Raw genomic sequence first — 25,223 nt, 5'->3', positions numbered from 1 at the left:
GCTGACTGTTTAAACAGACAATAGTAGACAGATCTTGTTGCAATTAACCAACTAACCCTGGGGGTGCACATGAAAACTCCTTTTCTTTACAAAGCTTATCTCCAAGAGAGCTTGTTTAAAGTTGAGGAAGCAAGAGAAGAAATGAAATGTATTCTAATTGTTTTATAGAGCCTGTGGGTATAATATCAGGTTTTAAAAGTGTAATGCTGTGGATCTAGTGTTTGTAGCCTTGCAGTGCTTATTTCTGCTGCTGGAAAAATGCTGACAGTCTGTTTCTTTGAAGGCAACAGTGTAACTGAGTGAGATGGATGTTTTTGTTTCAAGGGCACTTCAGTCCAGAATACAAGATATACACAAAATAAATAGTAGTGAAGCTCTCGAGTGGCAGAAGTATGCTGTGTGGTTTACTGACCAAAGTTATGCTTAGGAGATTTTTAGTAACTTTGTCTTGCATTTTAATCTTCGTTTTTTGGAAAACTAATGCATTTTTTCCATTTTAAGTCAAGAAAATTTACTGTGTGCTTTTGGGTTCTTTTCCAGATGCACAACGAGTTGCACATGCCGCCGCGATGGCCAGCACCCTCTAAGACATCCCCCAGTGGTCCCCCAGCACATCACCCCATGCAGGGAGCCTCCCCCCGACTCCCACTCCATGCCTCCATCCCCCTCCAGAATCCCATTGGCCACGACAGGGATCTATACCTGGGAACGCCACTATTTCCGAGAGACCGATTGTCTAACGCCAACCTCCAGCTCGTTCCATCTCGCCCTGTCCAGCGCCATCCTGGAGAGGCGGGACGTCAAAGCCGGATGAGGACATGGGAGGGAAGAGCCACAGTCTCGCTCGGGGAAATGAGGGCTTGTATGCAGATCCGTACTTGCTCCAAGAGGGGCGGATGACCATGGCTGCAGGGCACGGACCACACCCCAACCCTGGGCTGGAGGGTCCAGAACACGGCATGGGGGGATTTCACCGTGCCTCCATCCGCTCCACAGGCTCCTACAGTGGGCCCAGCCCCACCGACACTATAGATCACCCTTCACTGTACAGGCAGAAGTCCAGGAACAGTCAGCTGCCCATCTGGGTTCCAAGACTCCTCCTCCATCCCTCACCGGATGACTGAGGTACGGATGATTGACATCCACAGCGGGCTCCTCATGGTGTTCCCCCTCATGGTGTTCCACCTCATGGTGTTCCCATGGAGAGAAGCTCACCAGTACGCCAGTCCTTCAGAAGGAGGAAGTGGGCGGTACTAACCCCGGAACAACATGGGATCACTGTGGTTACAGACATCCAGGGTCACATCCAGGGGCCCATCCCAGCTGCCAATGACATCAGACACGGTAAGATCCCAACGCGGCCGAATATTCTGTACAGTGGGATTGATTAGATTAGGATTAAGAACTTGCATGGGAGCATGGACTAACTCTGCATCCCAGTTTCATCCTAACCACGAGCTGCTGATTTCCAGTCCCTGGTCCGGACTCTGTTTCATCATCCATGACTGTGAGCAAGAATATAACCTGTCCACGCGCTGTCTCCAGATCTGCACATTAAGTACAGCAGACTAATGCACATCATTATGCATCAGTTCGGTTTGTGTATTCAACCAGCTCTTGCTTGTCTGACCATTGTTTTCACAGTCTATTCAAATTTTCTGGTGTTGATGATCATAGAATGTGTCGACTCAGACATGGCTACCAGCAATGAAACAGGATAGCGTCTGAAAGCTCCATTAATTTACTGTATATTTTCTGTTACTTTGTGACCAGTGTTCCAACAACAATCCTGCGGAGTCTGCTCAGTTTGGATAATCTGGCAGACATTTGGGTACCTGGTTTAGGTTTGTCTACTCTTACTGAGAGCACATAACATGGAGAGAGGGCAAGAGGGATGCTTGCGCCTTTGACAGACTTACTACAAGGAGGTTATATGTGTACCTAAGAAAACCAAAGAAAATATTGACCAGGTTAAATAAGTATTTGAAATACCAGATCAGTCAAACAGATCGGGAGGGACCACCTGGGAAGCCCAAAACTCCAATTAGAAACGCCGTGGGAATATTGTAAAAGAATTTGAAAAGGAAAAGTGCTGTACTTAACTTTCAAATAAACACAGTCCACTTAGGGCTCTGCAGCTGTCATAGAATGTATTTATATGAAGTATGCTGTTAACACTGAAGTCAGGCATTGTTGGTTCACATAGACCTCGTGTCTGCCTATTGTGTGTAGCGGTGCTGTGACCACAGTCCGCCCTGTGTCCTCAACATGCCCCGTATCCTTCCTCAAGATAAATGATGACAGCTGAAAACAAAGTTGCTCTCTTCTCCAACCTCTAGGCTTACCAAGCAATCTCATTGTAAGGTTCCCTGTCCACCCCTCTGGTGTTTTGGCTTCTTAAGGCAGTATAATTTTCAAATAGTCCTTTCACTCTCTTCTTGGAAACCACCACTTGCGAGTCACTCTTGTTTTATTTAAAAAAATATCACTTGAGCACCCTGGTGTCAGCCTTAGTGTCCTTTTATCTTGTCGAGTCACCCATCTTGTTTATTCCATTTCGACTCTAGCTTTTTCTTTGTGTGAAGAGACTTGAGTCAAGTGCTGTTGTGATTCAGAAACTACTGTTTTCTATGTTGCCAGAGTCGATATTTACTCAGGACATAATTGCAAAAAGAATCTCCACTGTGTAATCCATCCACAAATAAGAAAAAAAATCATGATCTGGTAATTAAAACAATGGATTCTTCTGTTAACAGCCTTCTATTCTGAGCTGTAGTGGCAGCTGTGATACCCAGTAGGCTTCGGTGTTGAAAGTAGAATTTTCTGATGTTCTGCAGAGAGCGAATGAAGGCTATGGAGCAACAGATTGCCAGCTTGACTGGTCTGTTCAGCATGCACTTTTAAAGGGCCCAACACTAGTGGCACCAAGGAGCCTCTAAGGTAAGCAATCACAGTATAGGACAGAGCGAGGCATCGGGGGAAATGGAGTTCAAATGAAAAGGCCTGGTGATACAGTCAGAGCAGGACAGATAAAGTAGCCCTGCTATAATGGCATATCAAACACTCAGGTTAAATAGCACTGTGAAGAGGAAATAGGTTTGACTGTGAATCTGATATTGAAGTCATTTGCTGTCTAGATAAATGGCCACTTTGTACGGTTATCTGGCTGCATTGCAACTCTTTGCATTTCAATCTGCTCTGTGAAGACTTTTTGTGGTAATGATTACTTGACAGTTAGTCTAAAAGGTCTGTGACTGCAGTGAATTTTGTATGTTTCTATGCTATGATGATGAAGCTTGTTACATCTTAACATCATTTTACCTCTCTGGTTGTCAGTCCTTCCCATCATACTTTGTTGCAATGTTTGTTCGTACTAATACCAATTGTGCATCTGAAGTGCCCACATTGAATATATCATCAAAATTCCGATCTGATTGATTTCTTTCTGGCTGCAGTGAGAGGCACCGAAGACCTCATCTCCAGCCCACAGTGCACATAGTTCAGGTTGGTATCACAGTTACTCTGTGCGCTTTGTTTTTCTTCTCAAAGTAGGAGTTTTAATGCTATTAAGTCTTGTGCAGACAAGCCCACACATCAGTGTCAGTCAAGAGTCTTCAATGAGCAGCGCTGGAGGGGGGAAAAACAAAGTCTGGCTTCTTTTGCTTGTCATCAGTTCGGATTCTTCAAAATCCCTTCCCCAGTTTAATAGGAGTTAAGAGAGGAGAGCCAGCAGAGCTAACACAAACCCCTCAAAGCACTATTTAAAACTTAAATGCTATTACTCCTCAAGCCTGCAAGATGATTCCGCGATTCAATCTCTGCTCTGCAGCGGTCTGCACCCAGATCAAGCTTTGATAGAAAGATCTGTAACTCACCAGTGGCAGCGCAAAAACAAAATGCTATTATGTGTCTTGAAGGTTAATCCCATGTCTCGTGACACATTTCATATGTAGCTTTCAGGGGGATTTACTCGTCATGTTGTGCTGAGGAAATCTTCAAAACATCAGAAAACTTATGCTGTGTTCTTTGATCTCTAGAGACATCTGGCAGGTTTTTTTTCTTTCTTTTTCCCAACCTTAAAATGCTTCCTCATGTCACCAATACAACATACACTTGTTTTGATTACATTGTTTTCCCTAAGGGTCAAAACACAATCAGCGGTGTACATTGTAACCTGTACTTCGGTCTAGGCAGCTGTAAGGGAGATGATGTGAATGGATTTTTGAGATTATAGAGACAAAGTTTCTTCTTTGCTGCCACCAAGTCTGTGTCAAGAGAGCTTAAAGTGCACTCTGAGCATTCCCTGAACTACTGTTAACTCGGGGGCAGGAACAGTACTTCTTTCATTGACTTCTGAGGTTAGAGGCTTGGTTCTTACTTACCGTCAGTGGATCTAACCATACAGACAGTGTTAAGATACCTGCTTTTGAGATTATAGCCACAAATCCAATACAATGAAGGTGAACGCAATTTTATGTGGTTCCTAATGAGACTGATAAACGAAATCACCAAAAATATGTCTTGTCAGAAATGATTTCCAAGTTACTATGGCTAATCCACAGACTTTAGAACTTCTTTCTACCAAAAAATTGTCACTTCAAAACTATCCATGATTGAAGAGAATATTATTGTAAAAGTACTTGTCAATTGCACTGCTAGGTGTAAAAATGTTATAATTCAAGGTAAAGATACTCTCAATACTGATATATTATAAATATGGGGCAAAATCAAATTAAATCTGCTTACAGAGGCAAGTGAGAAATCATTTGTAATTTGTGTGAAATATTCAATTGAACCTGCTTCTATCAGCTGATATTAAATGTACGAGACCAAAACCCTGTATTCTGTGTTTTGTACTGTAGATGCAATCTGAAAATAACTTAAAGGTCGCTGAAGTCAAAACAAATGCTGGAGTTTCAGTTAGATTATTATTGGTGTCGGCCACTTAGGGACTTTCACCCAAACCGCAAATATTAGCTCCATTTGGTTTCCATGGTTTCTCCATTTCCAGCGGTGACTGAAATGCTGAATGCAGTTGACAGACATTTCCAGGTGCAGCCAATATGAGCGCGAGTATTATTATCTGAGCTCCTTGTGCGGGGGAAAAGGATGCCGCAGAGGGTTCAAGAAATCTTTACTAAACATTTGGAACGTTAAGTCAGACCAGTGTGCTGCCAGGAAGAGTGTGTTTGCAGACATGTACAAGCTAACCAATAATTTGTAGCGGAAAGTCAGACAGGATGACAGAGCGAGGGTTTGGAAAAGAACATCTCAGTCGACTCCCTCTAAGGGGGAATTATCTTTTTACTTTTATTGCCTGTCCAATAATTTCAGCAGTAATTTTTACTTTAGTGTAATTATAAGAGCGATTAAGAACCGTCTCTAAAGGGTTTCAGCATGCACATATAAATTGACTCCTTTTGTGTGTCATGTTTTTCAGGAAGCACACAAAAACTTTGTTGTTTTTCTTTTTTTTTAACTTACCCAGGTGGTTCTCCAGTTTTAGCTCCCAAGAGTAACGCAGCCCCATCAGAGAAGAGCTCAGTTCCTCTCAAAGTCAACCTCCTGCAGTTCAGGAAGAACGTTTCTGACCTCAGGATGCAACTCCATCAGATGAGACAGCTGCAGGCAAGACCTCTCTCTCCTTTTAATGAATTTAGCCTGTTGTCTGTTTTTAGATATCCACCTGTGTGCACGCATGTGAAAAAAATCTGCCTCTGTACGACGCTTTAAAAGTCGTGGGTTTGCTTGTCTTGATTCCTCTAATATCTCATTCCACTGTGTGTGTCCTCTCAGCTCCAGAACCAGGAGGCATTACGGGTGCAGCTGAAGCGTGCCGAGCAGGAAATCAGTATTAAACTCGCAGAGGCCATGCGGCGTCTGGAGGACCCTGTCCAGAGGCAGAGAGCTTTGGTGGAAGAAGACAGGCACAAATACTTGGGTCTGGAGGAGCGTGTCCTCACACAGCTCAGGTAAGAAGTCACTGATTAACTTGCATAACAGCTGTTTCAGTCCAAAATGTATAGATACGGTGTTTGCATTCATTACTGAATGTCTGTTGTAAATGGTTTGTCCTTTCTATAAAGTTTTGCACTTGATTTAATACACTCCCATGCGGCTCTAGTCAGACTTCTCCCATTTATAGGAAACCCACAAAAGGCTTCATTTTTATCAGCTCACCTGAGCTATTCAATCCCAAACTCTCTGACAAGCCAACACCCTCCAAATTACAGCCCCACAGGTTTCTACAGGCAAGCAGCGCCTGCCTCTTAGAGACAGCAGTCTAGAACAATGGGCCTAACTGTGGAGTAATTACTCACTACCCTGCTCTTATTTTAATTCACCGGCCTCATCTTGCCAACAGGGAGCAGTAATTAAATCCTTTCTTTATTTGGATATTTACAGGGAAGGTCAAACCGTGTTGTCTTGCTAGACACTGGCGAACATATGCTCCAATAAACACAACGATAGCAGCTCAGAGCTTCTTTGGAAATGAACAGGCAGGAGACAGTGGATTGGAGCTAGATTAAGCTCTCTGTTAGCCTTGGTATCCGGCCATTTGTGAGTCAGCAAAACATGGCCGCTGGCACCTTAAATAAGGCCTGATAATTAGGGCTGCTTGGCTTTAAGACCAGTGGGAGAATGTGTTGTGAAAAGCACTGCCCTCTGAGGAGGAGAAGTAAATCTATCATGACCTGTAAGGGCACATTTTGTAGCATTTTATAGCAAAAGAAAAAGGTGCTTAGAATTTGGAAACGGGTAGCATGAAAGCACAGGACTACCTGAAGAAGCTTTAAATAGTGTGCTTTGTCATTGTCAGGGGACAGTATTGATGATGGTGACAAAGCTTCCACAGAGCAACAATACAGAGCATTTATCCTGCTAGTGTGCTGCTAACTCATCTGCAAGTCAGTTTTTATCTCATCAAGCTGTCCTCATTATAAGTGAAACGCCTGTGACCCCATAGTTTCAGCTGATAACAGTAATTTACAATATATGAAGGGAAACATGAAAAGTGCATGATGATGGCTCCAGGAAATATAATCTAAAGTAGTTAATTAGGGTGTATTTAACACACAGAGATGCACATTATGTGAAACATACTTTTTTACAATCTGGGTAAAGCGTGATTAAAAACAGAAAATCTGCTTTCTTTGTCCTCTGCTGGATTTTTCATCATTCCAACAGGCCCTGGCATAGCAGGGCATTTAACACACCGCTCTCCTTATTGCCTCTCCCGCTCCCTTTAGGGGACTCGCTATGAAGAGGGTTCCTCAGGGTACCTGGCACAATGAAACACCATTTTAGTTCCTCTCATGCAATCCAACACTGCACACAATGTTATCATTTGACACGTTTCCCCCTCGGAATAGCAGGCTTTCTGAGGAGCCGTGATATGTTTTCTATGTGAGGAAGTGCTCTCTCACACAAATAAGTCCTCATTCAGAGTGTAAACATTTGTGATCAAGTCTACACTAAGCAGTCAGTAGACAGGACAGTGATCTGCATAGAGGAGATGTTTATTGTCAATCTGTGTACATAGTTTACATATGATAAACTTCTGTCCTTTTTTTAGGGATTGTATCCTAAAGTTTGCTCACCTTTGCTCCATCAGTATGTGATCTTTAAGATAAATGATTGTGTTCTGCCCCCTGGTGTTTGTCAAGAGTAATAATATCTTAGCAAAAACAGGTCCACCACAGATAAATGTCAGTACAGCAGAAACAAAAATACATCAAAACAAGTTTGCATTGATTTTTTATTTCTGCTGTCAAACATATCATTATATATTCTACAGTACCAAGTTGTAAATAACATCGGTGTTCAACTCTGGATTCTTTATCCTTCCGCTGTCCTGCAGTGAGCTGGAGCAGTTTGTGGGTTCTCTGCAGAAGGATTCAGCAAACACACAAAGAGCTGTGACTTTAAGGGATGTAGAAGAGGGAGCAGTAACTTTGAGGAAGGTGGGAGAGTCTCTGGCGGGGCCTCAAAGGTACGATGGCAATGTTCTTTTTACTGGAAACACTAATGTTTTTCTGCTAGTTCAAGTACTTAATATTACCTGATGTGTAATACAAGGCAGTAATTAAGTTATTGCCTCATTTAAATAGCAGGCTGATGCTTTGATTATATATGATAATAATCTGGTAGAACTATGTTTGGAATCAAAATATTGAAAATACACAAAAATTACAACAGAACTCTTAATGTGTTTACTACGAGAAAGACTTTGCCTGTGTTTGGTCTTAAATAAACAGAATTCCAATTAAATTTTTTTCAAAGGCAATAATGTGTTTAAAGTTATTTTCTTATGTAAAGAGCAGACTGACAGTTTAATTATATATGGGTAAAAAAAAAAAAAAGTCTAAGAAAAATGTTTTGAAATCAAAATACATGTACAAGGCAAACTACATTAAACTCCTTGATATGTTTACAAGAGGACTTAAATAATAAATTTTTGCCATTTTTGTCATATCATAACTATATAATTATTATATTGGACATAATTTTGGTAATTTGCATGCATGAAATGAGAATCAGGGATTATGTCTGCATTTATTTCTAAAATAAATGTAATTCTATCATTTTTTGAGGGCAGTAATGCATCCTGTTGAATCTGTATGGGGGAGTATAGTGCCTTTTATAAATGGGCAGCCTATTAATATATGCTGTAGTGTTTTATTTAGAGGCCTTTCCATATAAATAGATAACTATAAAATAACACTTCTACAATCAGAGTCAAAATGAGAATGTTTCTGCACGCATGTCTTTGTGTTTTTCTTCAGGAGAGTTTCCAGCCCTGCAGACCAGAATGCGTGCTGTGCTCAGAGTGGAAGTGGAAGCTGTCAAGTTTTTGAAGGAGGAGCCTCATAAACTGGACAGCATGCTGAAAAGAGTCAAAAGCCTGACCGATACACTCAGCAGTCTGAGAAGGTAGGGGGAAAAGCCGAGGAAAAAAAAATGTCAATGGAGATAAAGTGAGATCAGAAGAAGAGGTGCTGGAGCGTTGGAGGCTGAGTGTGAGAGAGGGGAATGAAGATGAAAACAAAAAGCACTTTGGCAGGACTCCTCACAGGAGTCTATGATGTGGGAGATTGTAGTGTTTGATTACGCTGGCAAGCCAGCCTTCATCCCATCAAATAGGTCATTCCGTGTGGACAGAAGAGTGTGGCGTCCAGCTTGATTTACTTCCATCACCTTCACTGAACCGATAAGTGAATTAATTTGGTGGACACTGCAGCGCCTCATTTCCATTTTAATATGTCACAGACACCAACTCGCTCTCGACTTTTCTCTCACTTCTGCCTGCATGGCCCTTTTACCCGAGACATGCCGTGCTGCCAACCATAAACCATAATTGATTTTTCATGTCAGCAGTAAATCAGCATTACTTGTCATCTTTATTATGGGGTTAGATGTATTCTTGATCTTGATAAGATTTCAAAAAGACCATAAATACTCATTTAGTTGTAAAATGGATTTTTATCAGTGTCAGGTATTGCTTTAAACATTAGTGTAAACGAGTGTAGTCAGACTTGTTTTTAACACAACAAAAGCATGCCTTTTAAGTGATTTGCATCAATAGATTGCATCCTTTTTTCCCTGCAGAAGTGCTACGGAGTTTTCTCAGAAGGGACCTGATCCTTCCACTGCTGTCTCAGTGGATAACAGCCCTGCAGCAGCAGCAGAAGCCCCACCAGAGCCTCAGACCTCCACCATCAGATCCGAGGTGATGCCTTCCTCCCCAATGGTCATACCATCATGTCCAGAGCTCCCCGGTCCACATGCAGCAGTCCCAGCAGTCTGCGGCCTTGACAGCTCAGCCCAGTCCCCCACTCACCCCCAGCCCCACTCACGTCCCCAGTCCCACCTGAGCAAAAATCAAGGCCGGGAATCTCCCAAAGCGGCAGCCTCGGATCCACCGAGTCCGCCCACCAGAAGAAGACTCAGGGGAACCCGGTGAATAATGGAAACGGCACTGCCAACCAGGATCTGGTCATAGAAGAGCTTCAGAACAGTTCAGGACAAGAGCAAAAACAGAGCTATGTCCATAGAGTAGGTTGGTCACGGTTCATTTCTTTAGTTGTTTGGAATAACTGTCCCTTCATTTGGTTTTCTCAGAATCTACGAAGTTGTAAACAACTTTGTCTTACTCTCTGTGTTCTTCTCTGGCAACTCATAGGCCAGCTGAGAAAGAGTGGGAAGAGAGGAGGCCTGAACATGGGTCATTATGATGGAAAAGAGTTTGAGAAGATCCTCCAAGAGGCCCCAGGCCAACATGATGGAAAGGAATTCCTAATCTGGAGGTGGAAGAGAACTCGGCACTGCCTCATGCTGACGCTGCAGAACAAGAAGTCACCCACAGCCCTGCCGAGCCCCCATCAGGTACAAATCAGACACAGATGTAACTGCAAATGTGGCCTCCTTTCACTTCTTTTTTCTTTATCAGCACAACTTTAACTTTGGATTTCTGTAATTCAACTCATCTACCTGACAGAAGAGCCCCAGCCAGAGCCTCAGTCAGAAAAAACAGCCAAGAAAGGGCCTGAGAAACTCCCCAAGCCTCTGATGGAGAAACCTGCCAAGCCAGCACTGGAGAGACCCTCCAAAACTGCCATCAGGCCCGCAGCCCCTGACAGTTTTGACCAGGCAGGGGTCTGACAAGGCGAGCAAGTCTCCACCTCCACCTCCTCCAAGGAAAACCTACCCAGCTCCAGCTCAGGCATGACCACCACCCGCTCCGGAGAGGTGGTCTACACGAACAGGAAGGAGTCCGTCTCAGCTCAGGTGAGTGCAGTGGCGCAAAAACAGCACAAACACAAGCTGCAGTTTTAGAGGTTGCATTTTTTTTAACCTTTGTCTTTAATCCTCTGATCCCTAAGTAGTTTCTGAGAGTTTTCTGCTCCTGTCGCATTTGTACTACACTGTGGGCTAGTGTTTCACGCCAGTCATAAAGTCCTGCACCTCCACGGAAACTGCACAACCATAGCTAGAAATGACAAAGTTCACAAATGTCTTATTTTGCAGTAAAGCTCAGTTATAATGCCATAAATCATAAAAAAAAGAAGTAGAATTTCTTTGATTATTTATTTTACCAAAATTGAAAACAAAATGGAGCCAACATGTTTGACATTTTCCCAGTGCCCACAGATGTTACAATACTATGGAAATATGAGGATCTATGTAGAATTAATATTTTTATTACTCAGATTTTAACTTGTTTTCATACGTGTCTCCCATGTGTTTTGTGTAAACACTGCCTGCAGTTCAGCCCAAAAATCCAAGAATTTTTGTCACGTCACTGCTGGTCACAGATGAGTCATTCATAGTTCATGGTTAAGACAGAGAGTGCAGCTTTTTTTTTGTTTTACAGGTTGTGGTTAGAGTAGATTGTTTTGCATGAATTTTAAATTACACATGCAGTATAAAGTGATTTTGCTGAAATATTACAATATGAAACTTAAATGTGGTTACGCTTTCCGGTGGAACTGTGCATCACACATTAATGTTTAGGAAGCATCGGAAAATTGACAATCCAACGAATCTTTCTGTTTTTACAATTTCCTGCTCTAATAAATGATATAATTTTGGCTTCTTTGTTTTTTAAAGATAACTTAACTTTCAAATCCAGCATCAGTTTTTGGGGCTCTGTCCTTTTGCTAAGCTCACATGAGAGTTTATCATTATTCCCTTTTCCGCCCATCACTTTTTTTACAGTATGGTTACTTACATTATAAAACCTTGCTCTCATGCTGTATGTCTTGGAAAAGTATTGACTGAGTAATATCCTTTGCATAAATTGTCAACAGGAGGGTGAAGAGGAGGCTCCACCTCCATCTCCCCAGCCGAAGCCCACCAAGGTTCCACCAGAGACCAAGCCGAAGCCAGCCACCCCTCCTCCTGTCACCACCTCCGTTACCAGAGAAGAGGAGGATGAGGAGACAAGATCATGGCAGAGCTTCAGGTTAGATGCATGATGCACACGCAGGCTCTCCACAAACATACACATTCCCTCAAACATGTGCACAAACACACAGACGTCTGCTCGATTTGATTGATTTCTGCATTGTGGGAGTGGTTGCTTGTTGTTTTTTCTTCCTGTGGCGGTTGATTTCCTCAGTAGTGGCAAAGGACGGGCATGAGTTACGTCCTTGCTCCGTTTGCTACATGTGGGGGGTTTTGTAGCTGTGGCAGTGGTGAAGATACTCAAATTTCTTCCCATCCTCAAAATCCTTGCCCCCGTGGTTCCCCCTCACTTCTCTCCACTCCTCAGGTTTCCAGAAGTGCACAGTTAAGGATGTAGGGCTGAAAAATTTGGGTAGAGCCCACCCCTCGAATTGAAACCGCAATCAGAGAACTAAGACCGGGGGCTTTTTTACCCTCAAAGAGAAAAAGGTAACATATGCATCGCCGTTACAGCTGCCCAGCTAACTGCCTGCCTCTGCCAACTGTATGATACAATCAATGGCTGTGTCTTACACTTCTACGATTTCTGCATTCTTGCTTTGGCTCGAGAGAAAACCTGTAGCAGCTTCCTCCAAAAACGCTCCTTTCCTTGCTGCCCCCCTTGTTTTATCTTCCCTCTTTTGATTCTGCTGGATATCACAGCTTGGATACATTTCCAGGATTAAGTCTGCATAAATTAAGCCTACTGAAAAGATGCTGTGTCTTCTGTACGTCTGGTCCACACAATGCTGTGTCTTTACAACTAATTTAACCTTCACTTGGTCTTTCCCCCAAATCAATAAAGACTGTAGCTTACAGGCAATTAAATCGTCTTCTGCTTTCTTCTCACAAAATCAACGAAACATTATTTCTTCAACGATTGACAACTGAGAGACAACGCAGTTAAACTCACTGGGTAGACACAACCTATTTTTGCAGACTTGGTTACTAGAGGTCAGTCTGGCCACTTTGCATGCTCCTCTCCCTCACTTGTACTTTTTCTGAGGAATCACTTTTCTGTTTCTGTTGTCTTTGCACCACTTCACCTCATTTGCTTTTCCCAGCTTCACACTTCCACCTTTAATATTTTGGCACTGAGGAAAGACGACACACATTTAGTATGATTTTACCAGTCAGCGTGACAAAGACAATAGGTATGTTCAAGGACGACAGATTTTACTACCTCAAAGCCAGTTGTTTAAAACATGCAGTTTAACTATAACTTCTCTCAGTGTGTACCGGATTACAGGTACACTAACTGTGAACTTGTAATTACTGTATATAATGCAACATTAACCCTCTGAACTCTGAGCAGTTTCTGGGATTTTGTTTGCTTATGTCACATTTTTAATCATTGTCCTGCACCTGTATGGAAAAGCAAAACCAACACTTGTGGGAAACAACAAAACCTGGTATAAACACAGCCTGCAGTTTGACCTCATTCAGCTAGAAGGTCTCTGAATTTTGTCACGTTAGTGTTGCTCGAAGCTGAGTTACCAGTGGTTTCACCGTTGTGCGAGAGCACAGAATTTTTATTTTATTTTTTCCTAGAATCTGGTTAAAGTTTATTTTTTGGTGAATTTTTGCATGATACGTGTATGAGTAACTTGATTTTAAAGAGTATCACGTTTTTTAGTGAAAAGGATATGTTCAGCGGACCATCAGAAGTTGAAATTCCAGCAATTTTGTTTTTAAGAGTTTCTGGTGCTGACATATGGCTGTATTGTGATAATATGAGATAACATGCCTTTCAAAACCTGCTGGTGGTTTTTGGGGTTCAGAGGGTTAAGATTGCACATTAGATAATGCTGCTAAAAGTATAGCTTTTTTTTTTTTTACTGATATAAAAGTGAGTTCAGTCAACAGTGCATATTGCTTGAAACTGGATGTATAAATACAGCAATTACAAACCAGAAATTATATATTCTATAGATACAAAGACAATTAAAATTTTTGTAGTATTGTCAACTTTGGAATGTGCGAATGAGAAGGCTGAATGGACTCAGCTATGAATAACTTAAACTTTAGCTGATCAGGCAGTCATGAAATAAAGTGGCTTATAGTCTTAGCTTTCAAAAAATTAAATGCATTCATTTGTCCTGCGTGCATGTTTAATACAGCATTTAATCTCAGGACAGCATGATGTAATACAGTATGAAATTAGAAAAGTCTGAGAAATACTGACTAAATATTTGCCTTGTAGAAGGTAACTGGTCAGTCCAGATTTGACACTGTGGATGCTTCTGCAGTCATAAATGTAAATTAACAGTTAATCCGCCACGACCTGGCACAGACCAGTTGCACAATAATATTATTCCTCACACACTGTTCTAGCAGAGCTCAGAGCCCAGTCGAGAGATAAAGATCCAGACACAGATGAAAACGGGAATACTACTGTACGACAGAGCCAGGGGTGTGTATGACTTTACATTTCTTTCACGATATTCAGAAATATTTATTTAATATTTTAGACTTTTAAAATAATAACAGATTATATAATTTCACTCTCACAGGTTATATATTATGTGACTGGCCAGATTCCCAAAGATCATCCACCCCCATCAGGAATTGAAGAACACCTCCGAACACAGAGAGCCCACACAGCCTCCAACACAGGTGTCAAATGTCAATGTTAATGACAATTCTTCAAGCCAGCAGCAGCAGCAGCAGCAGCAGCAGCAGCAGCAGAAGCCACCTCCTCTGTCTTCGCCCACCAAATCACCTGTAAACACCTCCGCCTATTTCACCCAAACCTGTGGGACTGAACGGATTCAAACTGCCAAGAAAACCAGCTAAACGCTCTGAATCCTTGAAGACGAGTGCAGAAATGCAGAAGGGAAAATCCTCAACAAAATGAACACAGAAAAGAAAAATAAAGTCAACCATGAGAATGTTTCCTCTAGTAAGAATATAATACCTGAACCAGTGGTAACCACAACAAACCAGTGCTGTAAAAGAGGCACCTAAACGTTTAGTTCCTCCACCCAAAAGACTTCTAGTAAACAAAGCAAGCCACCTAAAGCTAACGCTGAAGACAGTGATGATGGGGCTAGTCTTTGTCCTGACCAACCAGGAGAAGAGGCACCCCCACCCCCAGACAATGTTGCATTTATGATCACCAACACCAAGGTTCAGGCTTTGTCTTGTGGCGAGTACCAAGAGCTGGTCAATGCCAAGAAAGGAAGCGTCCAGACTGTTACTGTAGGCAATGCAGCAAACCGAAGGAGCGCCCCAGTAGATCCTTCGGTACCACAGGATAATGGCTTCAACAAGAAGCCTGTAATCATCATCTTTGACGAACCGATGGACATCCGTTCAGCTTACAAGCGTCTGTCCACCATCTTTGAATGTGAGGAGGAACTGGATAGGATGCTGGCGGAAGAGCGCATCGATGAGGAGAGTGAGGAGTCTGACTCAGAGAAGAGTAGTGGGCTGTCGGGAAAAGGTGGAGAAACCACAGTGGTTGATGGCAAAAGGTGACCCACTCACAGGGCACTGCTGATCACGCCAGCTTATCATCCTCATCTTCATCCTCAATATCTGAACTAACAGACAGCGGAGTAAATCAAGAGTCAAATGGAGATACCAAGCAAGATGGTAAGAAGAAGTTCAAATTCAAGTTCCCTAAGAAACAACTGGCAGCGCTGACCCAAGCCATACGCACGGGTACCAAGTCAGGAAAGAAGACTCTGCAGGTGGTCGTGTATGAAGACGAGGAAGAATCTGATGGGACTATCAGGCAGCACAAGGAAGCAAAGAGATTTGAGATTGCACGTTCGAAATCCCTAGCAGAAACACCCAAGGGAACGGGCACCACTGCGCCGAAGAAGCAAAACTCCGACGCCCTCTGCAGGACAGATGAGATTCGGAAGAACACCTACAAGACACTGGACAGCCTAGAGCAGACCATCAAGCAACTGGAGACCACCATTAGTGAGATGGGGCCACGCTCCCCCGAAGAGCCGGTCGGCCCTGAGGAGGCAGAAGCTGGGAATGGGAAAAATTCAGAAGGAGTGGGGCTGAAGAGGTCTTCCTCTCTGCCTACCTCCAGAGGGCATGGCCCTAAGGTACCCAGCAAAAGTTCATTGCAGAAGAAGACAAAACCTCAGCTGCTTCCTCGCCCTGTAATCCCTTCTACCACCAACACCGCCACCACCACCACTACTACTGTCCCCAGCACCGTACAACAGGTCTCTCTTTAGCTCTTGTTGCTCCAGGAGGCTTTTGGGTCCTTCTCTTTCAGTTTCCAACCTACCTTCACTCCAACCTTAACCACTGAAATTACAAAATCATTAATCCACTCCACAGGTGCTTTGAAAATGTTGGAAATGTCCCCAAATGGCTTTCTGCCTCTATTGAATCATGGTGATCATGATTGGGGGTGGCATTTTGTTGGGCTCCTGGCTACCATCTTTCTCCTTCAGCTCATTGCTAAAACTCTGAGGTTTTCAGCAAGTGGCACACTCATCATCAAAGACACTGTCATGATGATTAAGCTCTGATTACTTACTTATTCTTGACTGCATGTACTGTATATAATAACTTTGTGGTCCCACCTGGTGCATGATCTTTCACTGGTGTTCGTTGTTGAGGTGTTAAATGAACAAGGGTTTTTATTTTGACCTGTAAGTGCCTTGACTTTTCATACTTCCTATGTGGTGTGTTTGTGTTTTTTTCTATCTTTTTTTTTATTTCTTGTTTTGTTTTTCGTTTGGATCCCCTTGCAGAACACCAGTGTCGCTTCCCCTACTAGTCGGATGCCCGTCCCTTTATCCGCGAAGTCCAGGCAGTCACCGGGCACAACTGACAAAGCAGGAAAACAACAAAAACTGCAGGACGCTCAGAGGCAGTTCCGACAGGTAGTTTTACTGTAGGGTCTTACCAGAGACTAGAGGAACAAACGTGTAGGAAATCAAACGCATGAGGCATATAAGGGGGAAAAAGACTACCAAAGCTGTGAGATATCAAGTGTTTTGAAAAATAAAGTCACCATGGTGGCGACTGTGGATCTGTTAATGTTTCTCTCGAGTCTGCTCTGACACGAAGGCATGTTTGACTCTTGACTGTTACCCCATAACATCACTGTACTGTATGCTTCTGCATGTCCACACTGCTCATGGTTTTCACTGTGTTGGTGGCTAAAAAAAAAAATGGAGAAACAAAAGGCAAAGAAAAGTGGAATCCTATCCTGTCATCATCTGAGTTGTCATCACATCTCCAGTTCCCATCACAGCTGAGTTCCTAAACAGTGTTGCCAAACCCTAAGACGCTTATGGCTATGTTCAAATACAAACTTAACCGACTTTTCGCCTATGCTCCTCCCTTCTCACAATGCACCCCTGCTCAAACCCAACATCACTGCACCAGCTTACTTAACCCCACAGTGAATATTTTCTTCCCGTCAAGACCTCGGCATAACCCACCCATCTTGCAACACCAGTTTCACTGGAACACTGGCCCACATTTCCCCCTGTCTGCTGTCACACTTCAGACTCCTAACCCTGTTTTCTAATTCTCTCCAGCCCTCCTGAGAACATTTGCCTTCTACATTTTCTCCCACAGCCCCCCTCACAAATCCTAACAACCCCTCTAACTCACAGGCACTCTGTAAAGATGCCCGCCCTGTCTGCCATCGCCTTGTCTAACCTTTGCAGTGTTCTGTTTCTTGGTAACATGTCTCTCAGCTCAATATGTCTCATCTTCCATGTAGTTAAAAACAGAGCTTCTGTACATTTTGTTTTTTGGTGTCTTTTAGTTGTGTCTTAGTGATATTAATGTTTGCTTGTCTCTGTGAATAACTTGTAGTTTAATTTAACATCGTCTTGCCTTTTACATGTGTTGTTTTACCAGTTTTTTCTTTTTTGACAACCAGTATCTGTTTTGGCATCTCTGTTTGCAGGCTAACGGAAGTGCTAAAAGAGTGGGAGGGGATCATAAAACAACTTCCCCCACTGTACCCATCTCTAAAATCCCTGCTTTTTACCCTAGCTCTACTAAAGGCAGCTCCCAGTCTGCGCCAAACTCAGATGCTACTAATCCCATTAACCCTTCTTCCTCCTCCTCCTCCTCCTCTTCCTCCTCTGTGACAAAGTCCTCCATGCTGTCCTCTCGTTCCGGTTCCCTGCCGTCCTCCCACATCCCCTCCCTGTCTAACGGATCCCTCAAACTGCCCTCACAGCACACAGGTAAAGCTCTCTCGTTCTCCTCGCAGACCCCCAACGGTCGAGTGCACTCCTCCTCCTCCTCTTCATTCTCCTCCTCCTCCTCCTCATGCTCCTCCTCCTCCCCCTCCCCTCTGTCGCCCACACCTTTGGGCCCAGGTGGAAAGAGCATCCGCACCATACACACCCCCAGCTTCACCAGCTACAGGTCCCACAACGGCAGCAACGGAAAATCCTGCATCCCAACAGCCACAGCAGCTAAGGACACTACTTAGTACCATAATCGCATAGCAGGTAGACCTGGGTCATGTTTTATACTATATAGTTTTGGTTTTGTGTTTTGTTTTCCTTTTTCTTCTGTTTTTGAAAGTTTTTTGTAAAAGTATTAAGTGACGCACTCCCTCAACTCATCTTTTATTTTGACACTGGCATTCACAGACTTTTGTTCATTTTCAAATTTTTGCATCATACTTGCTTGGATTTTGATTCTCTCTTGAAGGTGTAACAGAAAATATTTTGTAATGTAACTAAAAAGTAACCTATTTAGTTTTGCCACTTTGTAGCTGAAGTGGAAGGCGTTCATGTTGAAAATATATTTTCCTGCTGTAGCTACGAATAGGGAATTTAGAGTTGATGTACAATCACAAAATATCATGTAAAAATTGTGTTTTATTTTTGAAACGACAGATTGAATAACCATAGTATATTTAATCTTCTATATTTCCTATGTTGCCAGACATTCAACGCAGCCCTTGTAAATGCCTTTTATGAATGTATACACGATGTATACACACATTTAAACACATGTAACTTTAGTTTTCTAAGAGTATTTTCTCATTCTCCACCCATTGGAACTGCCAATTTATTTTACAGGTGTACAACTGGTATCATGAGTAATCAAGTTTTCATTTTATTGTGCCTATTTGCCAAAGTTGTTGTATAATGACTCACTTCAGGCCTAACACAGTCATGAGCTTTAGGGGAATTTACATGCACACTCTTGGTGTGACGGCTGAAGTGTTGACCTCAGTGGTTGTACTGCTGGTCTCAGTTTGTTAAGTTAACATGTATTGTTGTCTAAATGTAATCTGTACTAAAAAAAAAGAAGATAAAACTGTTCTACCACGTGTACATAAATGCTTCTACTAAGAAAAATAAGTAGTTTTGTTAACATACCAAAGTTTATTTGTATGCATGCCTTTCAGATACTTTAGGAGAGTGGTGTAAAAGAAGAATCATGTTTGCACAGATAGATTTTGTAAATATTTGTTTTTTTCTCTCTTTTTTTTGTAAAGCTTTAAATCATACTATAAAGGAGCAATGTGGTAAAGACAAAACTGTGTTGGAGTAGCAAAAAAATAAAGACTTGCATGCTTGTAGTGCATTGACCTTCGGTGTTCTCATGCTTCTGTTTCTGGTTTCCTGTTTAATTCCTGTGCATGCAATGTGTGTGTATGTGGGCGTGTGTGTGCGCGTGTGTGTACATAAATACAAAAGTGGATATGCGCCACACAAGAGCTCACAACTTCCCACTTCTTCACCTGTTGGCTCGTTAGTGTCTTCCGCTGGTAGTAGATATTAATTATTTTCTGCGATCTGTACCACAGGTAAGAACATGATTAATGATTGATTATTAAATGTTATGGTACAATGATTAGCTGTGTTTGAAATACAACAGTTTTGCATGTTTTGATGTTTTCAGTAAATGCGTAAATTTCTTTCAACAACTGCTACAGATTGATCCTTTAAAAAACTTTGTGTTAAATCAAATTTTAAATTCAGTAACCTGGGTTTAAGGAAATTATCAATGCATTTAATTACATTGATAATACTCGGTGACAGCTCGACTAAATGCACTGATTGGTGGATCTTGCATTTAATCACCATCAATATACAGTAAAGGAGGGTGAATTACAACTACCAGACTGTTTGCAAAAGACATGGGAAACACTTTTACAAAATGTATCTAATTTTATACAAAACAGTTTACATCTTCAGTCTCATGTTAATTTAGGTGATTTGCACCTCATGGATATTTTTTCTTCTTTTTTAAACATACAAATCTCATCAGTATTTTTTACCTCTGCAAAAGTAGTTTTTCTGCAGTTAATCTTTCACTGGTGAAACATGTAATCAATAGTCACTATAAGATCTGGTGAGAAGACTTCCTCTTTCTAGTAAGTCTCATTTACTCATGATACTTCATGTGATTTGATGTTTTAATGTCATATTTTGGTCACACACACCTTCTAGTCTCAGTTTTGTTTTGAGATAACAAGGTATACTTTGGTGATTCACTAAACCTAGACCACATGACTGCAGCCGACAAAGGGGATGTTATTGATCATAACAGGATATTTGTGTCTAATTTGTGCTGCACCAGGCGGAACCTCACCACAGCAACTATGAATATTTCTGCAGGGGAGAGAGAGGGCTTCGATGACACTGCTGCGGCCCATTGGAATATTATTCTTTCCATATTTTACATCCTGATTTTCATCATTGCCGTGCCTGGGAATGCCTTGGCGCTGTGGGCCTTCTTTCACCAGAAAAGCACATCTCCATCCAAGGTGTTTCTGAGGAACCTCTCTGTAGCCGACATCTCTTATGTCCTCATTTTACCCATGCGCATAGTTTACCACCTGTCTGACAGCCACTGGCCCTTTGGACACATCCCCTGTCAACTACTAGGCTTCCTGTTCTACCTAAACATGTACTGCAGCCTCTACTTAATGAGCTTCATTAGCCTGGACAGATTCCTGGCTGTGGTTTTCCCTCTAAAATCACAGACAATTAGGAAGCCTGTGTATGCAAATGTAGCTGTTGGCATACTTTGGGTGACTGTTATCATCTCCATGAGTCCTATGCTATTCTCCAAACAGACCAACTCATCTGGCACCTGCAACAAGCTGTACTTAGACAGAGCATCTCAGACAGCTTTGGTTTCCACTGTTGTGGCGTTTGCTATTCCCCTGACTACCATAGTGGTTTCCTACATACTGATTGTGTTGAAACTAAGGACAGTCAGACAACAAGTGGAACGACCAGTGAAAGACAAAGCCATAAGAATGATTATACTCATTGTGATGAACTTCCTGCTCGCATTTGTGCCATACCATGTATGCAGGATAGTCTACATTAAAAGCCACATTGGCGGTCCGATTGCTAAAGCGAGTCGTGAGTCGCTGGGAAGAGCCACTCAGATCACATCTGCACTGACCTGCGTTAGTGGTGTACTGGATCCTGTGATGTATTTCGTCTTGAATCGTGCATACAGGGACACATTTCTCCGACTGTTCTGTAAAAATAGAGAACGTAACCTATAAATAACTAACATGTAAACAATAAAACATTTTGAAACAAACTGTCACCTTTGTGCATCATTTTGTGCATCATGAACATCTGATCTCAACCATGTGGGCCTAAAGCATAATGAAAGAAATACACTGCATAGGACAAAGTATTTATTTCCTCGTTTTCATCATACAGCCTCTTAAATTTTTGGATTCTCCCGGGAATAGTCAATGCTTTTTTTAGAAGAACCACAGAAGATAAAACATGTACCTGTACCTATAGTATGGTGCCAGTAGTTTTAGCAGCATTAAGGATTAAAACATCTGTTTTGTGCCGTATTTGTCATGATCGTTCATCATGAAACCTAAACATCAAAGTCACACAATGTGAACTTCTGCTTGTGGTTAAACACTGCACAAAATACATGCAAACAGTGACTATTTTCTACTCTATATCTCTAAACTTCCTGAAGAAGTGAAAACCTTTCTCACATTTTGCAAACTTGCATAGCTTAACAGCATCTCTCCTGTGACACGGTGACACAAACAGGGTGAAAGTCAAAATCAGAAAGGAAATCTGTCACATGGCCCCTGACGCGCCCACCCCCAGAGATACCACAATTTCCTCTAAATTGAACATAGGTATCAATATATGCAAGTTCACAGCTTTACCACAGGTCTGTGTTTAGGTAGTTGGGGATACTGCTCTAAACATGTTTTCATTAATTATATTTCTTTTATAAAGGTGATTGGTTGTCGATGGCTAATGTTTCTATTCAATTAATATCTTATATCCCCATTGAAATAAGTCTGAATGTTGTGACTCCTGTAAAGAATGCCCAAAACATTTTTAAAGAAAGTGTGCTCTGTGCAATTTCCATATTTCCAAGAAGTAATGTCCTTCGCTTATTTTGACTTGTGCGGGCACCCGTATTTTCGACTTGTTACCAAGGCAGCCAGGAAGAAGCTGTGAGACGAGCTGACGGTGAGTTTACGCCTGTTTATTTAACCGTGCTTCGTATATTTTCACGAAGACTTGGTGTTTTTGTCAGCATTCTTTCAAAACTAAAATATGTCTTACAAGTTACTGCTGCATTTTTGGTGTATTTAAGCCAGTAAATGTCGCGAATAATGAGTTGAACCCCTACGAAACGTTGCGTTAACTTAGCTAACGAAGTACAGCTGCATTTACCGTTATTTCTTAGACTGGGATGCGTCAAGCTAGTTAGCATGAAATCGCATTTGTGTTGCTGGAGGTGTCATTCTAAGAGTAATAGTCATATCAGCTGTTGCTATAGTGTAAGAGCAGTTAGCATTGTGGCTCTAACAATACATTGACTCGATGTTTGGAAAAAATAAATAAATGTTAAGAAATGCTAATCACGGTAATGTTCCATTGCCTAGGTGGATTAAAACTTATCCATATTCCACATTGTGCATCCCTGTTCTGTTTGTCATCTCACAGGAGCAGCTATGGGCTTCAGAAAAGGTTGAGGATTTTTCCAGCTTGCCACCATGGGCACCGCATCCTCTATGGTCAGCCCAGGAGAGGTGATCGAGGATGGATATGGGGGTGAAGGTGGAGAAGCTTGTGAGATACCGGTCGAGGTCAAGCCCAAAGCCCGACTCCTGCGCAGCTCCTTCCGTCGAGGACCTCGGGTAATCGGGGCCAGTTTCAAATCCACAGGATCTGTGGATTTAGAGTACGCTGCAGAGTATGAAAGACTCCGTAAAGAGTATGAGATCTTCCGTGTCAGCAAGAATAATGAGATCTCATCCATGCAGAAGAAGGAAGCCAAGCTGGATGAAGAGAACAAGAGGCTGAGAGCTGAGTTACAGGTAAATGATGATAAAGGAACAAGATGTACAGATTATTGGCTTGTATTAGGACAAGCCTATTGCTTACAGCAGATGTCTGGATGTTTTTCCAGTTCTTGTGATGGTGTTTATCATTCTCAATCACCAGGCTTTGCAGAAAACCTACCAGAAGATCCTTAGAGAAAAAGAAAGTGCTCTTGAGGCAAAGTACCAAGCTATGGAGAGGGCTGCCACCTTTGAACACGACAGGGACAAAGTAAAGCGACAGTTTAAGGTAAACCGCACCACATCATATAGAATCCTCTTCTGTATTCATGATTTCATCTTTAACCTTTTGGCCAAATGATCACCAGATTTTCCGAGAAACAAAAGAGAAGGAGATACAAGACCTGTTGCGAGCGAAAAGGGACTTAGAGGCCAAATTGCAACAGCTACAGGCTCAGGGCATCCAAGTCTATGATCCAAATGACTCCGATTCAGATGACAACCAAACCACTGTCACTGGTAAGACCCAGAATTGGCTAGTGTTTGGTTCTTTGCGTTGTTTTATTCATCCATCAATCTGATTTGCGTATCTATTCCTGTTTAGGGACACAAACTGTTCATTACCTGTTAGCGTTCATTTTATCATAAAAAAGGCTGTGTCGATTTTTCCGTTTTTCTTTATCTTCAGCTGCAGGGACACAGTGCGAGTACTGGACTGGTGGTGTTCTGGGAAGTGAGCCCTCTATGGGCAGCATGATGCAGCTGCAGCAGACCTTCAGAGGACCAGAGTTTGCACACAGTTTGATAGATGTGGAGGGACCCTTTGCAAATGTGAGCAGAGGTAAGTAAAGTTTAACAGGGAGAGTCAGACCCTGATATGTTTTGTTGCAGCAGAAGTAATCCTGTCACATGTTTGTACAAGCTTTCATAGAAATTAACCTCTACATTCAGTACTGATGTTTGGTGTATCCTTATGTTTTTTAGAAACAAATTTGTAGCAAGTAGTAGTATGTTGACAAGGTGTGTGTGTCTCTGTCAGATGACTGGGATGCAGCAGTGGCCAGTCTCCTCCAGGTTTCACCTCATGTGCCCCAGGCCTTATGGAGTAACACAGTGCGCTGCTACCTGATCTGCACCCCGGAGACTAAAGCTGAGCTGGATATCTTTATTAAGGTTGGTTAGATGGACATTATAAATGTGTAAATATTCTATTTTCATGGGATATTGTGGTATTACTATTCTACTTTCCACCTTTGTGAGGCAGTTTTCTTCACATGACTGACAGTAAAACAGAGGGAGGGTTTAAACTGGAATAGGTAAACTTCATTTAATTTTCAGTCTACAATTAGAAGAAAAGGAAAGACTCTTGGTTAAGTTGAGACTATTTGGTTAATTCAGACCCTAAGAAAACCAGTGTGAGCCAGTAAAATGCCATTTTTGATGTAAAGTAACTTTGGTCTGAGAAACCTGTGTTTAATACTCTAATTACAGAAGCACTCTCCTGTGTTACGGCGGATGTGTGAGGGTCTAGGCCACTTCTACCTGAATGTCTGCTTCCCAGAGGAGAATGCTGCTTCGTACGCTGTGGAGCGAAAGCAGGAGATTGAAAGGAGTTCTGTGTGTGTACTTCTTCTGAAATCCACTGTCACAAGGTACAGGTGAAGTAAAGATTATACATGAAATATATTTCATATTAAAGTCTAGATTTTTTTTTGCCGTAACATTCATGCTTAATGCATTTGTGCAGCTCTCTGGTGGAGGACTGTGAGGAGGCTTTTGTGAAGAATCCAGATGGTCATCCTTTGGTACTCTACCTGAGAACTGAAGAAGGTCACAGTTTGACTGGACCCATCAGACAACTGCTAGAACGGGTGAATGCTGCAGACAAGGCTGCTAAAATCAAGGTGCGTCTCTTTATACTAAATGATAAAACAGGATACAGAGGAAGAGATATTCCACAAAAGATAAAAGCTTCGATTTACTGCAATTGCTTATCTTTTCAAAATGCTATAAAAGTGTG

General features: G+C 42.2%; 3 protein-coding genes across 4 annotated transcripts in view; all 3 read left to right on the top strand.

Annotated features, from left to right (window-relative positions):
* si:ch211-285f17.1 (sickle tail protein) overlaps window positions 1-19,496 on the top strand; it is a 92,058-nt gene extending 72,562 nt beyond the window's left edge. The window contains 30 exon segments of the mRNA XM_051940459.1: window positions 541-561; window positions 563-684; window positions 686-1,077; window positions 1,080-1,103; window positions 1,106-1,161; window positions 1,164-1,377; window positions 2,840-2,885; window positions 2,887-2,940; window positions 3,207-3,216; window positions 3,462-3,504; window positions 5,489-5,628; window positions 5,797-5,972; window positions 7,862-8,001; window positions 8,787-8,934; window positions 9,610-9,757; window positions 9,759-9,828; window positions 9,866-10,029; window positions 10,031-10,056; window positions 10,184-10,217; window positions 10,219-10,269; window positions 10,272-10,386; window positions 10,569-10,708; window positions 10,711-10,797; window positions 11,823-11,934; window positions 11,937-11,965; window positions 14,563-14,670; window positions 14,917-15,421; window positions 15,424-16,136; window positions 16,674-16,805; window positions 17,846-19,496. Of these exon segments, the coding sequence (XP_051796419.1) occupies window positions 541-561; window positions 563-684; window positions 686-1,077; window positions 1,080-1,103; window positions 1,106-1,161; window positions 1,164-1,377; window positions 2,840-2,885; window positions 2,887-2,940; window positions 3,207-3,216; window positions 3,462-3,504; window positions 5,489-5,628; window positions 5,797-5,972; window positions 7,862-8,001; window positions 8,787-8,934; window positions 9,610-9,757; window positions 9,759-9,828; window positions 9,866-10,029; window positions 10,031-10,056; window positions 10,184-10,217; window positions 10,219-10,269; window positions 10,272-10,386; window positions 10,569-10,708; window positions 10,711-10,797; window positions 11,823-11,934; window positions 11,937-11,965; window positions 14,563-14,670; window positions 14,917-15,421; window positions 15,424-16,136; window positions 16,674-16,805; window positions 17,846-18,382 (4,557 nt within the window). The 3' untranslated portion in view covers window positions 18,383-19,496.
* A 121-nt stretch (window positions 19,497-19,617) lies between these two features.
* On the top strand, window positions 19,618-21,471 carry si:dkey-96n2.3 (uracil nucleotide/cysteinyl leukotriene receptor). The gene is made up of 2 exons (XM_022207174.2): window positions 19,618-19,714; window positions 20,491-21,471. The coding sequence occupies exon 2, from the start codon at window positions 20,513-20,515 to the stop codon at window positions 21,431-21,433; it is 921 nt and encodes a 306-aa protein (XP_022062866.1). The 5' UTR covers window positions 19,618-19,714; window positions 20,491-20,512; the 3' UTR covers window positions 21,434-21,471.
* Window positions 21,472-22,309: 838 nt separating this feature from the next.
* nphp3 (nephronophthisis 3) overlaps window positions 22,310-25,223 on the top strand; it is a 39,342-nt gene continuing 36,428 nt past the window's right edge. For both annotated transcript variants that reach the window (XM_022207191.2, XM_022207186.2), the window contains exons 1-8: window positions 22,310-22,385; window positions 22,866-23,239; window positions 23,367-23,492; window positions 23,572-23,722; window positions 23,892-24,044; window positions 24,243-24,376; window positions 24,695-24,855; window positions 24,951-25,107. In XM_022207191.2, the coding sequence (XP_022062883.2) occupies window positions 22,916-23,239; window positions 23,367-23,492; window positions 23,572-23,722; window positions 23,892-24,044; window positions 24,243-24,376; window positions 24,695-24,855; window positions 24,951-25,107 (1,206 nt within the window). In that variant the 5' untranslated portion in view covers window positions 22,310-22,385; window positions 22,866-22,915. The remainder of the gene's footprint in view (window positions 22,386-22,865; window positions 23,240-23,366; window positions 23,493-23,571; window positions 23,723-23,891; window positions 24,045-24,242; window positions 24,377-24,694; window positions 24,856-24,950; window positions 25,108-25,223) is intronic.

Source organism: Acanthochromis polyacanthus, chromosome 20, assembly GCF_021347895.1.
Source record: "Acanthochromis polyacanthus isolate Apoly-LR-REF ecotype Palm Island chromosome 20, KAUST_Apoly_ChrSc, whole genome shotgun sequence".
Classification (NCBI taxonomy): Eukaryota; Metazoa; Chordata; class Actinopteri; family Pomacentridae; genus Acanthochromis; species Acanthochromis polyacanthus.
Note: the sequence above shows the minus strand (reverse complement) of the source record. Positions and strands in the feature narration are given on the sequence as shown.